Genomic DNA, 18,700 nt, shown 5'->3' on the forward strand with positions numbered 1-18,700 from the left:
AATGATTATGATCCATATTGTTGCTCCAGGTGTTGAGCACTGGGAACTGATGCGATTCTTAACAAGTGTATCTGCGGCTGCCTCCACCTCTAATTATTCTGCAGTTACGTGAACGTGCCTTACTGTACTCAGCGTATAATTACCCATCCCTTCTCTTGTCCGGCCCACATCTCTAAGCGGAAGCAGTCGCAGGTATAAGATGCCTCCGTATGTGTATCCATTTTTTTGTGTGCATATGCAGTACAGCAATGTGTACTTTACAATAAAACAAGCAGACACATGGCATCAGCACCTAATTGGTATTAATATGATTTTGGTCAATATACAGGATATTTATATTACATGATCGCCCTTCCCCTCCTACCTCTTTCCTGACTCTTCCCTACCTCCAGTGTTATGTGCCATAATAAACAAGAGAAATATCCAAGCATTTAAGGTATGATCCCTGGGAACATAGAGTCAATATTAGAAATGTGATAAGTTTGGGATGCTGCCTGACACAAAAAAATTGTATCATGAAACATGAATGGGATCAGTGAGCTTTAAAGTGGCCAGTTGTCAGTCTTAACACTACTTCACATGTTGTTATCATGATAACCTTGGGCAGCACAGTGGCCTAGTGGTTAGCACTTCTGCCTCACAGCACTGGGATCATGAGTTCAATTCCCGACCATGGCCTTATCTGTGTGGAGTTTGTATGTTCTCCCTATGTTTGCGTGGGTTTCCTCCAGGTGCTCCAGTTTCTTTCCACACTCCAAAAAACATACTGGTAGGTTAATTGGCTGCTATCAAATTGATCTTAGTCTCTCTGTCTGTTTGTGTATCTTAGGGAATTTAGACTGTAAGCTCCAATGGGGCAGGGACTGATGTGAGTGAGTTCTCTGTACAGCGCTGCGGAGTTAGTAGCTCTATATAAATAGCTGTTGCTGCTGCTGATAATAAACAAACAATTTCTAATGCTATATGCTATGCACTTCTTCCTTCTTGTCCATGTTGCCTTCTGTCTCCCTCCTGTTAAGTAAAAATAAACAGAATAAAAAAAAATGAAGGGGTTAAAGGGCACATGTAGGGCACCTCTATAATTGTGCTGATGGCATATCTAGTGATTTGTTTATCGGAATGTATGTTCTCGTGTAGTTGTATAACAACGTACCTGTATTTTATTAGTTGGTTGTGAATTGGTAAGCTATGTTCTCATATATATTGTTTCAGCCTACAAAAAGGGCTGTCTTTTATTGGTATATTTCAAGGGTACACTTTAAAGGCATTGTGACACAATGAAGAGCATGACTTAGAATTTTAGTCATGTAATCATGTAATATTGCTTTAACACTATGTGTATAATAATAGGAGACTGAAGTGTGTTGCTTGGACAGTTTAATATTTATGACTATACAATAGACTAATCTAGCAAAATTGATTTTCTTTTCATCACTTATATATTAGTAGTAGTTATAACTCTTCACAGGGAATTTAAAAGATCAGGTTCGCCTCTCATTTAGGCAAAAAGAATTGTATTAAAATGTCAGTGGCTATTTTCTCACAATTCAACCGTAGTCTCTGCATTTGGCTATTACATCACCATAGCTGTTTATATCACTCATTTGTATGTGTACAATTGAAATATGCTGTGTTTTCAATATTACGTAACTGCCATTGTTTATTGTTTTGTAGATTACTCATGGGGTTTGAAGAATAAGTGTTGTGTGAATACTATTAAGGCTTTGTGGTCATTCTCTTCTTGTCTGTGAAGTCACACAGTTCATGTTGTTTATTCCTGCAGGTTGTGGGAACCCCCTGTTACATCTCTCCTGAGCTGTGTGAAGGAAAGCCCTATAATCAGAAGAGTGACATCTGGGCGCTGGGCTGCGTCCTCTATGAGCTCACAAGCCTTAAGAGGGCGTTCGAAGCTGCAGTAAGAACCATCTTTACTATTGATGCAAAAATCAATTCCGTTGTTTCTTACAGACATCTAAATGTGTAAAACTATCTACAACAGTAAGAGTCTCTGTGTATCTCCTTAGCATTTAGACGGCCAGATTGGTGTCTTTAAGAAAGCAATTGGATCACCAATATGTGGCCTCCAAACTAGCACCTTGCACATGCAAAATCTAATTGGATAATTAATGTAATGTAAACCTTTTGGTCATTGGACGCATACTCATGTCTGGCCACAGAATGATGGCGCTTCCTGCAATCTTGTTGGGATCAGTGCAGTTTGGCCTTCCATGTTGGCTACAGACCTGGGACCTGATTCATTAAGGTACTTAAATTAAGAAGCTTCTTATTTAAGTCTCCTGGACAAAAAACCATGTTACAATGCAAGGGGTGCAAATTAGTATTCTGTTTTGCACATAAGTTAAATACTGACTGTTTTTTCATGTAGCACACAAATATCAACTTTAAATTTCAGTGTACAAATAAGCTATCAAGTATTTGTGTGCTACATGAAAAAAACAGTCCGTCTTTAAATTATGTGCAAAACAGAAAACTTATTTTCACTCCTTGAATTGTAACATGGTTTTGTCCAGGAGACTTAAATAAGAAGCTTCTTAATTTAAGATCTTTAATGAATCGGGCCCCTGGTGGTTGGGCGTTTAGGCTGAGCGACAAGATTGCCAAGTGTATTAAGATTTACTGACAGGAAGTGTGAGGTGCATGTAGAAATGTTTCCTCCGAAAACTCTAGCATTAATTAACATATTTTGGTTCCTGAAGTGTTAGATTTTGCTAACAGCTTATATATCGAGCAGCATCCTTTTTAGACTTGCTGGTCTTTTTAGTGGTTCACGGGCTGGATGAACATCTGCTACAAACATTAAACCTTAGTGGGCACAAAGGAGAGGATGTTGTTAGTGCTCAGCTGAAGCTGTGTATTTTTATTAACTGCTGATAGAACTAATATCCCTCCATAACTCATATACAAAATAACACAGAAAGGCTAACAGCATTCCTCCTGACATAAATACACATTATATCATACTTGCCTACTTTTGGAGGCAGCTGTCCGGGATGGGGGTCTGTCGAGGGGGGCGTGGCCACGCGCAGTGCGCCATTAGGCTCCGCACCTGTTAATTTTAGCCAATCACAGCAGGGACGGGGCCACAATGCCGCGTTTAGCCCCATCCCCCACCATCTTAAAGAACGGCGACAGCTGGATCTGAGATTTTTGCCTGCTCTCTCGGTAGTCCGGGAGAACTCCCAAAAATTCGGGAGTCTCCTGGACATTCCGGGAGAGTCGGCAACTATGCATTACATACACCTATCATGACATGGATAAGTACTGTCAAGCCTTGTGTGCAAATGCATTCCAAATATTATTTCATGAAGCTATTCAATTTAAAAATGATTGACTATTATTTTTCTCATTATTTTAAGGGATCCATAGTCTTGCTTGTTGCAGACTGTGAATATAATGACGTGATGGGCTGTGCAATTTCTCCATTCCTTTGCATGGGACATGAAACCAAGTCACTTTTTACAAGAGTTGTTTGATAGTTTCATCTTAGTGTAGACAGACAATGCTGTGACCTCTTTTGGGTTGTTGTTGTTTTTTTTGTTTTTAAAACACAGCAAATGTTTTATTTTTAAATAGTATATATAGCAGGCACATACCTACTGTCTGAGTCTGTATCCCCGTGAGTGAAGAGTTTAAGGTGTTTATCTGTCATTTAGCTGGAGGAAAATCTAATGTGCTGACAGAGACAGATTATAGCAAGAAAAATTGTCACGTGTGATGTTGTTTTCAGTGTAATCATATAAGCAAGGCAGTTAACCTTTTATTTTCTTGTCTGGGACCAGACTAATGTTGGGAGTACATGCACATTTTATTGTGCCAATTTGTTCATTTAGGATGACCAAGCATTGTGCTGTGTGATATAACAAGACGGTACAGATCTGGTCACATGGAAGTGGTGTCTGTGCTGCCATCTTTTCATTCTAGTCCTGCCTACTGAATAACCAGGTCTGTGCAGTTTTACCAACTTGCTTACTGATCTGGCTTTAGGCAGTTGTGCGAGTTGACCAGATTGCAATGTGTTGCCAAGCAAAAAACAATAGTCATCTTTGCACCATATGTAGCAGTTTTATGATGTATGTATTTATTTGTAATTTCTGAAATATGTAACATTAACCACTTCAAACATTAGACACTGAAACAATAGCTTGGGAGTTTCAGCTTGCCCCAGACGTGGCAGAGTGGCAGGGATGCCTCTGCAGCAGCCTCTCCTGTATGATTACATCCTACAGACACCTCAGCACGGTCATGGTTTGAAGACACACATTTTTCATTTTACAGTGTCTATAGATGGGAGGGAGTACCAAAGGAAGCCAGTTATAGGCAGGCCATGTATGGGAACTAAGAAGGGGTGTAGAGTGCAGTATTTTATTTTGTTAATTTAAAACAAACTGAAGCATGTAAATGACAATAAAATGTTGAGTATGATATAATGGAGGGGAGGATTTATTAAAACTGATACAAAGGGAGAAGTTGGCATTGCACATAGCAACCAGTCAGATTTCTAGGGCTAGATTTACTAAGCTGCAGGTTTGAAAAAGTGGGGATGTTGCCTATAGCAACCAATCAGATTTTAGCTGTCATTTTGTAGAAGGTACTAAATAAATGAAAGCTAGAATCTGATTGGTTGCTATAGGCAACATCCCCACTTTTTCAAACCCGCAGCTTAGTAAATCTAGCCCCTAGTATCTTTAACATCTGGTTGCTGTGGGCAACACCAACTTTATCTTTTACGTCCGTTACCATAAATGTCCTCCATTGTATGTCTTTAATGCTTTCACTCTGTGTATGTGTAGAATTTGCCCGCCTTAGTGCTGAAGATCATGAGTGGGACATTTACCCCAATATCAGACCGCTACAGTCCTGAACTGCGACATCTCATACTAAGCATGCTGAATCTGGACCCATCCAAGAGACCGCAGCTGAATGAGATCATGGCTCATCCTATATGTATACCTGCGTTTCTCAACCTGTACAGCGACATTGGCAGCATCAAAATGAGGTCAGTATATTGTGATTCAGACAAGCCCTTAAAGCCCCATTATTAACCTATTATGTCCTGGACACCCATGATGGAAATAACAATGGCTTTTATTTACTAACCTAAGTGCTTATGAGCAGTAGCCCATGACAGCTAATCAGTAATTAGCTTTGAACTGTTGCCACTATAGACAATGAGACCAAACAGCAGATTCATTATTATGCTTTAACTGCACATTTGCAATATCAGTAAATCACAGCTGAGACTGTTTAGCCATTTAGTCCACCTCAAAGTGCTGATAGATGTAGCACTTCCCGGTGCTCATTTAATTGCATATTAAGATTATCCTAAGAGGGGACCCATTGGATGTACATAATGTCACATAAATCTTAGGATAAAGAGAAATATACGCTCATCGTGTCTCTGAAACTACAGATGTCTGGTTCCCCCTTCCTGCAATATTTGTCCAACACGTCTCTCAGCTAGCATTGTCTTTCTGTAACTGTTGCAAAACTACTGTTCAGTAGTTCAAAGACTAGTAGCGATATTCAGGCTCCCTAAGTCTGATTGTGGTTGTGGATGTAATTGCCTTCTCCACCAGGAGAGTAGTGCTGGGAAATGTCAAAATGTCTCAAAAGCTCAAATTGCATTAAGACTGCTCTGTATATGATGTTAATAAGAAACCTTGCACCTTGTTTTCTAGCAGCACATTTCAATTTAATTTTTTTTCTTCCCTCAGCTCATCAGACATTCAGTGTAGTGTAACATCTTTATGTCATTAGTGCACAAACAAGAACAATGAGATAGAGGGGGTGTGTGTATGTGTGTGTCCCTTGCTCCATCCATCTGTCCCACAATCTGTCACCTCTTCCCACTCCAGAATCCAAGACTTTTCCCGTGCTGCCCCTCTTCACTGGAATGACCTCCCTCGTTCCATCCGCCTCTCCTACTCTGTGCTCCTTCAAACGTGCGCTGAAAACCCACCTCTTCCTTAAAGCCTACCAACCATCTACTTAACCCCCATCTCCTCCACTCGCTCTCTCCCTTTGCCTCATCTGGCTTCCCCTGTGCCTGTTCTGTTTTCCCTCCCTTAGGACGTAAGCTCACATGAGCAGGGCCCTCTTCCCTCCTGTCTCCCTACCTGTTCTTCTGCTCCGTGTTTACTGCATCAGCCTACCTGGAGTTTCTGAAGTATTGGTATTTTTGTTTATTGTTTTGTACTGTTTTACCCTGTTTAGTCTACTGTTTGTACTATGTTCGGCACTGCGAAAACCTTGTGGCACCTAACAAATAAAGGATAATAATAATAATCTGAGCACCTTCAAATGGGCACTCAAAACCCATTTTTTCTTTCCAGCCATCCACCTACATTTCTCTATCCTTTTCTCCTCCTCCCTCTTCCCTGTAGGCGCTCCTCTTGTGCCTGTTCCCCTCCACTGACTCCTCTCCTGCCTTCTGTCTGTTTCCCCTCCCTTTAGTATGTAAGCTCTTATGAGCAGGACCCACTTCCCTCTTGTCTCTACACCATTTCTCCTTCTCCAACATCACTGTACTTGCTATGCCTGGAGCCATTGGAGTCTTGGTTTTACTGGTCTTGTTCTGTACTGTTGTACCCTGTATGGTCCACTGTTCATATTTTACTTTGTATTTTGTACTGTGCTGTGAAAACCTTGTGGCGCCATATAAATAAAGAATAATAATAATATCAGTGCTTGCACTTACTAATTTCAACATTGTACTTTGCAAGGATTTTGGATATGTATAAACACATGCAACAATATCTGTACCATCATCATTTATTTATATAGCACCACCAATCCTGCAGCGCTGTACAGAGACTATTTGTCATTCACATCAGTCTCTCCCACTTGGGAGCTTACAGTCTAAATTCCCTAACACACAGACACACACTGACTAGGGTTAATTTTATCAGCAGCCAATTAACCTACTAATGTGTTTTGGAGTGTGGGAGGAAACCCACACAAATTTATATAATGTTTTATAGTGTTTTGTGATATCATCTCTTCAGCGCTTGCTTATTCTAAAAAAATAATAATATATTGTACCCTGAAGTCATTGTTCCTGGATTCCTTCTACACACTACAATTTCAGTGGCCAATGAGGTAGTGTTAGACCACCAATCTCATTAAAGATCTAATTGGGATCTATCAGTTGAAGATGATCTGAGCATGTTGACGGTCATTATCCCAGTAGTAGCAGTAATTGTGCCGTGTAGAATCAGGAAGAAAACAGAAGTATATTTTGAGGCTCTTACAGACCAAGTAACAACATCCCGGAGTGCCTCAAAATATATTTCTGATTTCCTCCTTCTTTGTATAATTATTTGGATGCACCCTTCAGACAAATACTTATATTTAGATTCTGAACAGATTTGGATTATTAGTAAATTAGGGGATGTTCTAATCTATATATCATATACAATACCTTGGTGCGGTTACTCCTTTTTCTTGTCAAGTGCCAAATCCCTAGATCTGTCTTTTGCATGTGTGGCCAAATTGGACATCGATCTGAAGTGCCCTAATATTTTCACCTTTTACAGGGAGGTTAATGGAGATTTTTATTTATTTATTATATATTACATTTCAGCTAACCTGATTATATGGATAAGGAGATAAACCTATATGTTTGTTAGACTCGCCTTCTTACACTGTCTTTTGTGTGTGCTTATGTATGAAGTTTCACAAAATCTTGTCCCTGGTCTCTTAATGGTTGAATATTTCTGCTATACAGGGTGGAGAAGCCACTGGCTGCAATGCCAGCAGTGAACCGCGGACGGCCTACTGGGCGGATCCCTAGTGCCAGATCCCGTGGTGAGGAGTTTATACATCTGATCTTAATCATAACAATAATTTTAATGGACACTTCATTTCATAAGCTAGCTTTTCCTTTGTTAAATGATGTGATTATAAGGAATATTTGGTTGGGCTGATGGAATCCATTTGCAGCCGCACGGCTCAGTATATGTATTGATAGTCTATATACACACGAAATTCCATAAAAGCGAGCTAGTCCTGTCCTTCAGCCAGAGCGCCAAGTGACAGGATCAATGACTAATTTGGCCACACCCGTATGGGGTCAATTTGAACAAGATCCATGTATTCATGCTTGGACTGACCTGCTGAATATCTTCCGGGGTCTGTTAGTGTAGTTGAAAGATGGTAATAAATGAGGCCGGAAGGTAAATGCTATCAGCGTCTTATATAGTCAACCTTGCTCAGATTACTGTTGAGTGTCAGGATAGTTTTGGGGCCACACATTCTGTGATATCGGATCAGTTGGCATTATTGTCTCCGGTATTGCAGCGTGTGTTAACAAACCATAGTGTTTGTTATCTGAGATGTTCCCTAATTTGCATGTCGTCAATACAGAAGCAACCAGTGATCATGTGCTTGTGCATTGTTGTCTACACAGTCACAAGAAGCTCAATGACCACATTGCAGCCTTTCTGTACCAGATAAGTGCATTTAAGTCTGTGATCGCTGCATCTGATTTGACATATTCATATTTGAACTACTTTCCTGAGGCCTGAAAGTAGTTCAGGCCCCAGGAAAGTAGCACACAAATACTTGATAGCTTATTTGTACACTGAAATTCAAAGTTGATATGTGTGTGCTATATGAAAAAAACAGTCAGTATTTAACTTATGTGCAAAACAGAATACTAATTTGCACCCCTTGCATTGTAACATGGTTTTGTCCAGGAGACTGAAATAAGAAGTTTCTTAAGTTAAGATCCTTAATGAATCAGGCCCCAAGACTGAAATATAATATTCTGGCTGTACATATCTTATTGCATTACCAGCCCCTGCTTGTTTCTTTGTCATATTGAATGTATGTAATGTTTCCCGCAAGGTAAATGGATATAATTTGTCATTTGAACATTCCATGAGCTGTCTCATTGCACTAATGAAATCTGGCCTTTACTGCTCATTTATTTAATGTGAGAGATGCCTATTATGAAGCCGAAAGGGAGGTTTGTGCCACACATTCCTTTGTCTTATTATCACCAGGGTTTTGCCAGGTAATTGAATATTCAGAGCTGTAGTTAACGCTCGTATTTCTGTTGATTTGTTACAATCAGGTGGCCGCGTGGGTTATTCTCCTGCTAAGTCAGGCATCCCTCCCCCTCTGTCCTCTGTGTACACTTGGGGAAGTGGGATCACCTCTCCTCTCCGCCTCCCTATGCTGAATACAGAGGTGGTCCAGGTATCAGCTGGTAGAACGCAGAAGGCTGGAGTCACCAAGTCTGGGAGACTCATCATGTGGGAGGTGAGCATCAGGGAACTCTACATCATGTTATTAGCAATAGACCTCTACAGGGAGAGGTACAGTTTTCAGCATGTGTCAGCACGTCATAAAGAGAGTTTGCATAAATTTTACAAATATTTTATTTGCAAAGCATTTTACTCTGCCTATGAAAACTGGTGTCTACAAGTAACTGTTATTTACACAAGCAGACACACTGCAGCTGTCACTTAATGCAAAGGCAATCGAAAGATATAGGATTGCAATGCCTCTACATTCAAGAGTAGACATAGCATGACACCTACTCCTCTCTGGGGCATGCAGGAGCCTTCAGAACAGTGAGAAGCCATAGGTAGGAGATACACTTGTGCTGTACACTGTCATTGGCTAGCGTAGAATATAGAAATAAATATGGGTATTATTTAGTGAAATAAAGCAAAAAACAATAAATATATGCCAAGTTTATTATTTGTTTGGCATTCATTACATATTTCTGCTTAAATGATTCACCTGTTTTTTTGTTTAGTTAGTTGTATTATTATTTTTTTATGTGTCTGTTCAAAACAGGACCATTCTACTGTGTTATTTTGACTGATCTTATCATTCTCCTCATTGGGGTATATGCAACAGGCAGTTTTTTTGTTTAATATTAGAACACAGGATAGATGAGGAATTAAAGGAGTTGTGCAAACGTCTTAATCAATGCCGTCCAACAAATATAGCTGATGGGGCACAGGACCCTCCCCCTGGAAATCCCTCATTACCGGAATCAGAGCTGGTTTTGGTCCCTTGGATAATAATTCATTAGAGCTCTATGGAAGATTATCTCTATAGCTGCGCTGTAGCATTATGGATGGGCAGCTGTATGCGTGAGTGGAAACAAGCATGATAGCCAGTGAGATGAGGTAACATGGATCTTCCGTTTGCTCTATGTTTGGGGAAAGATGGAATATAAACTCCAGTTATAACTCCTCTTGCTCCAAGTGACAGAACTGTGGAAGTCTCATGTTCAGAGCCCTTGTCCCAGAGTGACTCTCCCTTGCCAAAACCGCTGACATTCGTTTTTACAGGGCTTGATACCCTGGATAAGTTTAAATGAATATACAGCACATAGTGCATTGTTTTCATAATGTTGATTTGCCTGCTGCCGTGGCCATATGATTATTTTGAAACTTATCAAAATAAAAACTAGACCTAAACAACAGTGCTAAACAATCTGTTTATTAAACGGTATATTTTTCATCAGAAATCCTCTCCACCCCTGACGAGCAGAGAAACCGAGGAGTGTATTTACTAAACTGCAGGTTTGAAAGAGTGGAGATGCTGCCTATAGCAACCATTCAGGTTCTAGCTGTCATTTTGTAGAATGTACTAAATAAATGACAGCTAGAATCTGATTGGTTGCTGTAGGCAACATCTCCACTTTTTCAAACTCGCAGTTTAATAAATATACCCCTGAGTCTCTCCCATATAAACCCTTCAAAGAGCCAGTTTATCAGTGATTGTATTTTCCAGGCATCAGTGCCTGCAAGGTTTATAAAGGGGGCAAGATGTCTCAGCACGGCACAAGGTGTTTCAGGATGACAACATCATCTGATTGGATGGGTTATGCTATCCAGATTGTGTGTGTGTGTATATATATTATATATATATATATATATATATATATATATATATATTTGTTATACATAACTGTTAAAGAAGCTTAGCAGACTGGGGATGTTAAGTTAAAGTTCTGATCATAGGGACCTTTAGTTTATGCACAGTAGACATCCTACCTTTAGGCCTATTAAAGGGCACATCACGCACCTCTTTTCATCTGAAGTGACTGTTAATAGACAACAATAACCTAAACTGTTTACTGTATAGCAATTGTAAGTACATTATCAATCATCTAAAGTTCTGTCAAGGTTTAGGAGTTTTATATATATTTATATATATTTGTCAATGTTACTTGTATGTGATTTGCATAATACAACTTGTATTTATACTAATTGTTCTTTGTTGTTGTTCTGTTCTCTTTGACCTTTTGAATTCTAGGCCCCCCCTATAGGAGCGGGTGCGCCCTCACTTCCTGGTTCTATAGATCACGCACAGCCTCAGTTCATCTCGCGATTCCTGGAGGGCCAGTCTGGAGTCACCATCAAGCACGTGTCTTGCGGAGACCTCTTTACTGCATGCTTAACAGGTGTGGACCGGAGTGCCGCAGTAATTGTTACTATTTAGAGGAGCCACTGCTTTTAGCTTGAAGCAAGGTATCGTTTTCCTATAGCAGCAAATTATATAAATTGAAGGAAAGCATCTTAGATAATCCATATTGACACCCTCTTTGGCGGTTAGTTCAGTAGAAACACATTAAATTAATGTTTTTATAAAGAGGTTTTTGTTTTCTCCAGACAGAGGTATCATTATGACATTTGGCAGTGGGAGCAATGGCTGCTTGGGACATGCCAATTTTAACGATGTCACTCAAGTAAGTTTATTAATTCTTATGCCTGAACTTTACCATACTGTGGATTTAGATGTCAAGTACTCAATTATAAAGTAAAGGTCATTATGCAAGATGTTTGAAGGTGAATAAGAACTGGGTTCCTTTCCACCTCAACATATTTTTGTAGAAAATGATTACTTAGCTTTAAAGTAACCCAAATTCTGTTGTGTAAAAATGGAAAAGAAATTGTGTCACGTATTTTAGAGTAATTTTGGCAAACTAGTGCGATTCAGTGGTGAATGTCATTTAATACAAGAAAACAAATTGTGGCAAGTATACGCTTAAATACAATGCAAATTATCTATTACGATCATGTTTGATATGCGCTTATTCCTGTAGTCAGGGGTGGGGGGATCAGTGGAGCTGGCGGCATCCATAAGACGCTGCCGTTCCGTGCTCCGCCGCTGTTTTCCGCAAGTGGGTATTGGGTCACTGGAACAAATAGGTTATCCTGATACCCATTTTTATGCTTATTCAGGTATTTAGAACAATACTAAAAGCAAGCTATGCCCATTGGTAACAAGCCTTAAAGAGACATTAAAATGAAGTATTTTAAGGGACTTTGGGCCTGATTCATTAAGGATCTTAAATGAAGAGGTTTCTTATTTCAGTCTCCTGGACAAAACCATGTTACAATGCAAGGGGTGCAAATTAGTTTTCTGTTTTGCACATAAGTTAAATACTGACTGTTTTTTCATGTAGCACACAAATATCAACTTTAAATTTCGGTGTACAAATAAGCTATCAAGTATTTGTGTGCTACATGAAAAAACAGTCAGTATTTAACTTATGTGCAAAACAGAACACACATTTGCACCCCTTGCAATGTAACATGGTTTTGTCCAGGAGACTGAAATAAGACTCCTCTTCATTTAAGATCCTTAATGAATCAGACCCTTTGTTTTTTATTACCAAATAAGTATTGCCTGGTAAAGGCAAGCTGATATACTTCCATTTCGCGCTATAAATTGCCGCCACGGCATTTTCCTGTTAAAGTCTGTTAGGTTGATGTAGCTGATGTGTCAGGCAAACAGTGTTATAATAAATTTGCATATTTGTTTATAAATTAAGCATAATGCATATTTCTTAAAGATGTCTCAATTAAAGACCATAAACCGTACTACTTGGCAAGCAGCACTTTACTAAAAGAACAACATATGTTCCATATTGCAGAACAAGCACAGCAACGTCTGCAAAACGGGAACATCTAATTCATATGGAATACACAATTCTTTGAACTGATTCATTTTGCCAGCTTGTTTAGGCAACATAATCACTGCATGGTCACATATTGCAGGAATTTCTATGCACGGCTCTGCAGACCTATTGTGGCGCCTTATGTATAAACAGTAATAATAATAAGTATTGTGTTACTGAGCTTGCCAAACAGATTTGTTTTCGTCTGGTGGTTGAAGCACTGTGGGAGAATACTGTTAAATAAAAACCGTTCACAGAAATAATTAAAATGTACTTTATTTTATTCCGCTTGTTTAGAATTGAAAGTATTGTATATTTCTAATCTTGTGCTCAGGGGATGAAATAAGAATGATTTATAACCACCGTAGACAGTAAACACCAGATGTAATTAGTGCTTAGTTTACAGAGTCCCAGTTGTGGGGAATTTTTTTATGATTTGGGCATTTTGCCTTTGAATCGTTTTTAATTGTAATATCCTTGTCACATTGTCCATAATTTCTCCTGTAAAATCTATTTGTTAATGTGATGCCACACATAGTGCGGTCATGCCGCTCAGTACAGGACCAAATTTACCACATTTGTAAGTGGGCAAACTACATGAAATCCGGTTATTTAGCGAATGTGCTGGGCAGACAGGTCTGTTAGTGCGGTCAGAAGATGTTTGCACACATAGGTCAATAGAGGTCACATTCGGAGCGAATTTATCAACTTGTCCACTAATGATCTGGTTGGGTAGATTATTATTTATTATTATTATTATCATTTATTTGTTAGGCGCCACAAGGTTTCCGCAGCGCCGCGGAAACCTAGATGGTCATTGTCTCCAGTTATGATAGGAGGGAGACAAGCATGATGTCACAGACTGAGGATTATATAGTGGAAGGAACAGAGGAGGGATGTGAAGCTCTTATCAAACTGGTGCAGGAAGGTCGCAGTGCCTAACACAGCTGTATAGGAAACACAAGTCATATATCCAACTTGTTTTATTGAAATAAATAATGGTGTATTCTCGAGATTGAATGTTTATCCTCCCCATACAGTTATTTCATGTTCATGTAGTTACACTACATTTGCTAGAAGTTTGTTCCTAGCATGTACAGGTATGTGATCTGCTATATGGAATGCTTTAAACTTTTTCTGGATTAGGGTCATTTCTGTTATATGGAGCACCATGTGGGAAATTTACTAAATTACATTTACAAAATGACCCCTGCTTTTCCCCTGACTGATCCTGACATCCTTGTTGGTTGTTACATGTGTGTGCTTTTGATACAGGTGAATGATCAGATCTTTATGCTTGCAAACTACCGAATAGTGCAAGGAGCAGGGTACCCCAGCAGCACAGAATAGTGACGTCTGGCGCCTGTCACACAGATGACTAATCAGCCTCTATATGAAACTAAGTTTATTGTTCTTTGGAACTTTCTTTATAACCTATTTCCAGATGAAAGTTCCCAGAGATTTACTACTCTTTCAATAAAATAATATTTACTGACATTGTTCCTTCAACCCACCAGTTTGAGACAGTGTCCTCTTGGATTTTGGTTTAATATAGGAAATACTAACCACTTCAATCTTATTGATACCCTTTATGTGCTTCAATATTTCAATCATGTCCTTTCTCTTCTTTCCTCTAAGCGGTGCAGTTAAGCTTCTGAATCTTTCATGGTAAGCTTTGTTCTAAGATCCTGTACCCTCTGTGTAACACTTATTTGGAATTTAGCAATTTTTAGCATTATCTCTCTGCAGATGAGGTCTCCATACTTGAATTCAATGATATAATGCTGGTGTCATGTTACAATGTGATTGGATCCATTGGAACAATTAAACTCACACATGGAGGGCAAAATTGCACTAACCCGCTCACAGTGATTCAATATGATCAGAATGGAATTTGACTGCACACTTTACTATTTAGCCAGTGATCTCAAACATGTTCCAATGTGGGTAATCAGCCAACTAGATTTTCCTTCTTGCTGAATAAAATTTGTTTTTATTGTCTAGGATTGGTCTAGGCACTCTACAACCGTTCAGTTTGGTCAACCAAAATTGTATTTTGCATTGGCAGTTTAAGGGAACAATGCTTGAATCCTATAGCTAACCCATCTGCCTGTGCAGCCAGTATTCAGCTAGTCTTATTACCTGACAGACTACACTGTTTTATAATCGTTTGTAATGTCGCCACACATCCTTCCCTTCATTGGCTTCCCAATTCAGTTCAAGCTCCTTACTCTCACTTACAAAGCCCTTACTGACACTTCTCCCCCTTACATCTCTGACCTTGTCTTGAGGAACATACCTACCCGGCCACTTCATTCTGCCTCTGACCTCCGCCTCAATTCACCTCTCATTACCTCCTCTCTAAGACTTTTGCTGTGCTGCCCTCATTCTTTGGAACTCCCTAACCCCCCTCACTTGACTCCCCCCCCCCCAACCTTTAGTCCTTCGAACGCTCACTCAAAACTCACCTTTTCAAGCTTTCCTATCCTACCACCTCCTAACTGTTCTATCCATAACCTCCTCTACTTTGCCTGTCATCTCCGTTTTCTCCCAGTTGGTCTTACTGTCTCTCACCACCCCTCCCTCTAGAATGTAAGCCCTCGCGGGCAGGGTCCTCTCTACCTATTGCCCCATGTCTGTCTACTGTCCCTCAAACATCCTGTTGTGTCTTCTGCTGCACTCAGTGTGAGTCCCCATAGCATTACTCACATTCATCTGTGCTACTTATGTGTATTAACTCATCTATTTGTTACGAGCTTCTGTGTCCGGCGCTATGGAATCTGTGGCGTCTTATAAATAATAATGAAGATAACAATAATTCATCACTGGGATTCAGTCTCCTACAAATGCAATTCTAGTGTTATCTGTTCCTGCTGGGAGGTCAACTCTAACTAACATATTTGTGTCCTCAATTAAAAAAGGAACGTATCTAGCCTGCTGCTATTACACTTGGAAACTAGGGATGTGCACCGGCGACTTTTGAGGTCTCGTGTTTTGGATCCGGATTTTCGTTATTTTTGAGGTTCGGATTTGTCTCGCAAAACACTTGACGAAAGGTCTCGGTTCGGATTTAAGGTATTGGATTCGGATTTTTTTTGAAAAAAACATAAAAAGTTTAAAAATCAAGTTTTTGGGCTTATTTTCACTCCTAGGCTATTATTAACCTCAATAACATTCAATAACAAGCATTTCCACTAATTTACAGTGTATTGTGAACACCTCACAATATAGTTATTAGTCCAAAATGTTGCAACAAGGTATCTTTCTGGACTGCGTAGAGGAGTGGGTCACCACAATATATATTAAAAACCCTGAACTTTTATGAATCGCACCAATAAATGTACCTGGACTGCGTAGAGGAGTGGGTCACCACAATATCTTAAAAACCCTGAACTTTTATGATTCGCACCAATAAATGTACCTGGACTGCGTAGAGGAGTGGGTCACCACAATATCTTAAAAACCCTGAACTTTTATGATTCGCACCAATAATTGTACCTGGACTGCGTAGAGGAGTGGGTCACCACAATATCTTAAAAACCCTGAACTTTTATGATTCGCACCAATAAATGTATCTGGACTGCGTAGAGGAGTGGGCACTGGGCACCACAATAAAATATATAAAAAACCTTCAACAGATCTGCATTACACTACACATACGGCTGCTCCTCCATCCTCTCCATCATATACATGTTGGAGTTTTAGCGTGTGACAACCTCTTGTTTTTGATAATGTCAGTGCATTTGGAATATTTTTCAATTTGCCCCACACCACTGAATGTACTTTATCTATAATACGCAATACGCATCTATCTATCTTGACTGCGTAGTGTGGTGGCCCCGGTACACAATTTGGTACCGAGGCCACAATATAATTAAAAAACCCTCCACGTGTCGGAATTCCACCAAACAAGTATCTGGACTGCATAGTGGGGTGGCCCCGGTACCCAATTTGATACCGGGGCCACAATACCTCCTCCAAACATGCTACAGACAATTCGTCATTGAGAGACCCCAGACAGACAGGGTCGAAGTGTTATTGTTTGACTTTGTAAACCCAAAAAAATGTCCCTGTTGCACTTGCACATAGTCGTGCAATGAAGACTGACTTTTTCATTTAAAGGCACGATCTTTAAAGTGTCAGAAAGAGAGAGAAGACACAGGAGAGGAGAGTTGTAGCTGGGGACCTGGGGTGGAAGCTCCCAGGCTCCCCCAGCATTGCCTGGAAGTCTGAGCGTGGTGACTGAGCCAGGGCAAGGAATGTGTGCCCTGGATGAGGGGGAGAACTCCATGCCACTATAGTGAACCCAAGAGAGAGGGGGACACTGCACATGGAAGAGGCCCTGGAGTGAGGGCTGCTACAAGAGGCATGGTAGCTGTAGTGTCAGATCCTGAGGCTGAGAGTACACAGAGTGACGTGTCAGAGCACAGGAGACATTATCCCCGCAGAGGAGGGATGAGCTGCAGTTGAGAGGTATGTTGTTGAAATAGGACATGCACACTTTAACAAACCAATCATTTCAGCGACAGGGCCTACCAAACAACTTTGACTGAAATGATTGGTTTGTTTGGGCCCCCACACCAAAAAAGCTATTCATCTCTCCCTGTACAGACTAAACAGGCTCTACTGAGGCAAGATGTCGTCCTCATCCTCAACCTCTGATTCCTCTCCCCCTACAGTGTCTACTTCCTCCTCATCACACATTATCAATTCGTCCCCGCTGGACTCCACAACCACAGGTCCCTCTGTAGTATCTGGAGGGCAGTGCTGTACTTCATTGAGGAATTGATTATTCATTTTTATAAACATCATTTTTTCAACGTTGTGAGGAAGCAACCTCCTTCGCCGCTCACTGACCAGGTTCCCCGCTGCACTAAAAACTCTTTCCGAGTACACACTGGAGGGGGGACAACTCAGGTAAAATAGAGCCAGTTTGTACAGGGGCTTCCAAACTGCCTTTTTTTCCTGCCAGTAACAATATGGACTGTCTGACATGTCTACTTGGATGGTGTCAGCAAAGTAATCATCCACAATTTTTTCTATTGTCACAGCATCCAATGCAGCGAGAGTAGACATGTCTGCAATGGTTGGCAGGTCCTTCAGTCCGGACCAGATGTTATCAGCATCCCCGCCAGTGCCTCTTTTGGGAAAACTGAGCTTTTTCCTCGCAGCCATAGATGTGGAAGAAAATGAGGGTGGAGCTGTTGGCATGTCACGGTCCTCTTCAGAGGACAATCTCCTGACCAGCAGGTCTTTGCACCGCTGTAGACTTGTGTCCGCCGGAAACAGAGACACAACATACACTTTAAACCGAGGATCGAGCACGGTGGCCAGAATGTATTCCTCTGACTTTAAAAGAGTGACCACCCTCGGATCCTGGCAAAGCGTACGAAGGGCTACATCCACAAGAGCTACATGCTTGCTGTAATCGCAATGGCTTACCAGCTCCTCCCTCACTTTCTCCAGCTGCTTCTGCAACAGCCTGATCAGGGGAATGACCTGACTCAAGCTGGCAGTGTCGGAACTGACTTCTCGTGTGGCAAGTTCAAATGGCTGCAGAACCTTGCACAACACGGAAATCAGTCTCCACTGCGCTTGACTCAGGCGCATCTCCACTCCTTTGCCTATGTCGTAGGTGGCTGTGTAGGCCTGAATGGCCTTTTGCTGCTCCTCCATCCTCTGCAGCATATAGAGGGTGGAGTTCCAGCGCGTCACAACCTCTTGTTTGAGGTGATGGCAGGGCAGGTTCAA

General features: G+C 40.6%; 1 protein-coding gene across 1 annotated transcript in view; it reads left to right on the plus strand.

The window, feature by feature from the left end:
• The window catches only part of NEK8 (NIMA related kinase 8), a 50,450-nt gene that overhangs the window by 13,512 nt on the left and 18,238 nt on the right, over positions 1 to 18,700 (plus strand). Inside the window, exons 4-9 of the mRNA XM_075196826.1 lie at positions 1,784 to 1,915; positions 4,812 to 5,017; positions 7,748 to 7,827; positions 9,098 to 9,285; positions 11,302 to 11,449; positions 11,658 to 11,734. Coding sequence (XP_075052927.1) covers positions 1,784 to 1,915; positions 4,812 to 5,017; positions 7,748 to 7,827; positions 9,098 to 9,285; positions 11,302 to 11,449; positions 11,658 to 11,734 — 831 coding nt within the window. The remainder of the gene's footprint in view (positions 1 to 1,783; positions 1,916 to 4,811; positions 5,018 to 7,747; positions 7,828 to 9,097; positions 9,286 to 11,301; positions 11,450 to 11,657; positions 11,735 to 18,700) is intronic.

The sequence above is a fragment of the Mixophyes fleayi genome, chromosome 2 (assembly GCF_038048845.1).
Source record: "Mixophyes fleayi isolate aMixFle1 chromosome 2, aMixFle1.hap1, whole genome shotgun sequence".
Classification (NCBI taxonomy): Eukaryota; Metazoa; Chordata; class Amphibia; order Anura; family Limnodynastidae; genus Mixophyes; species Mixophyes fleayi.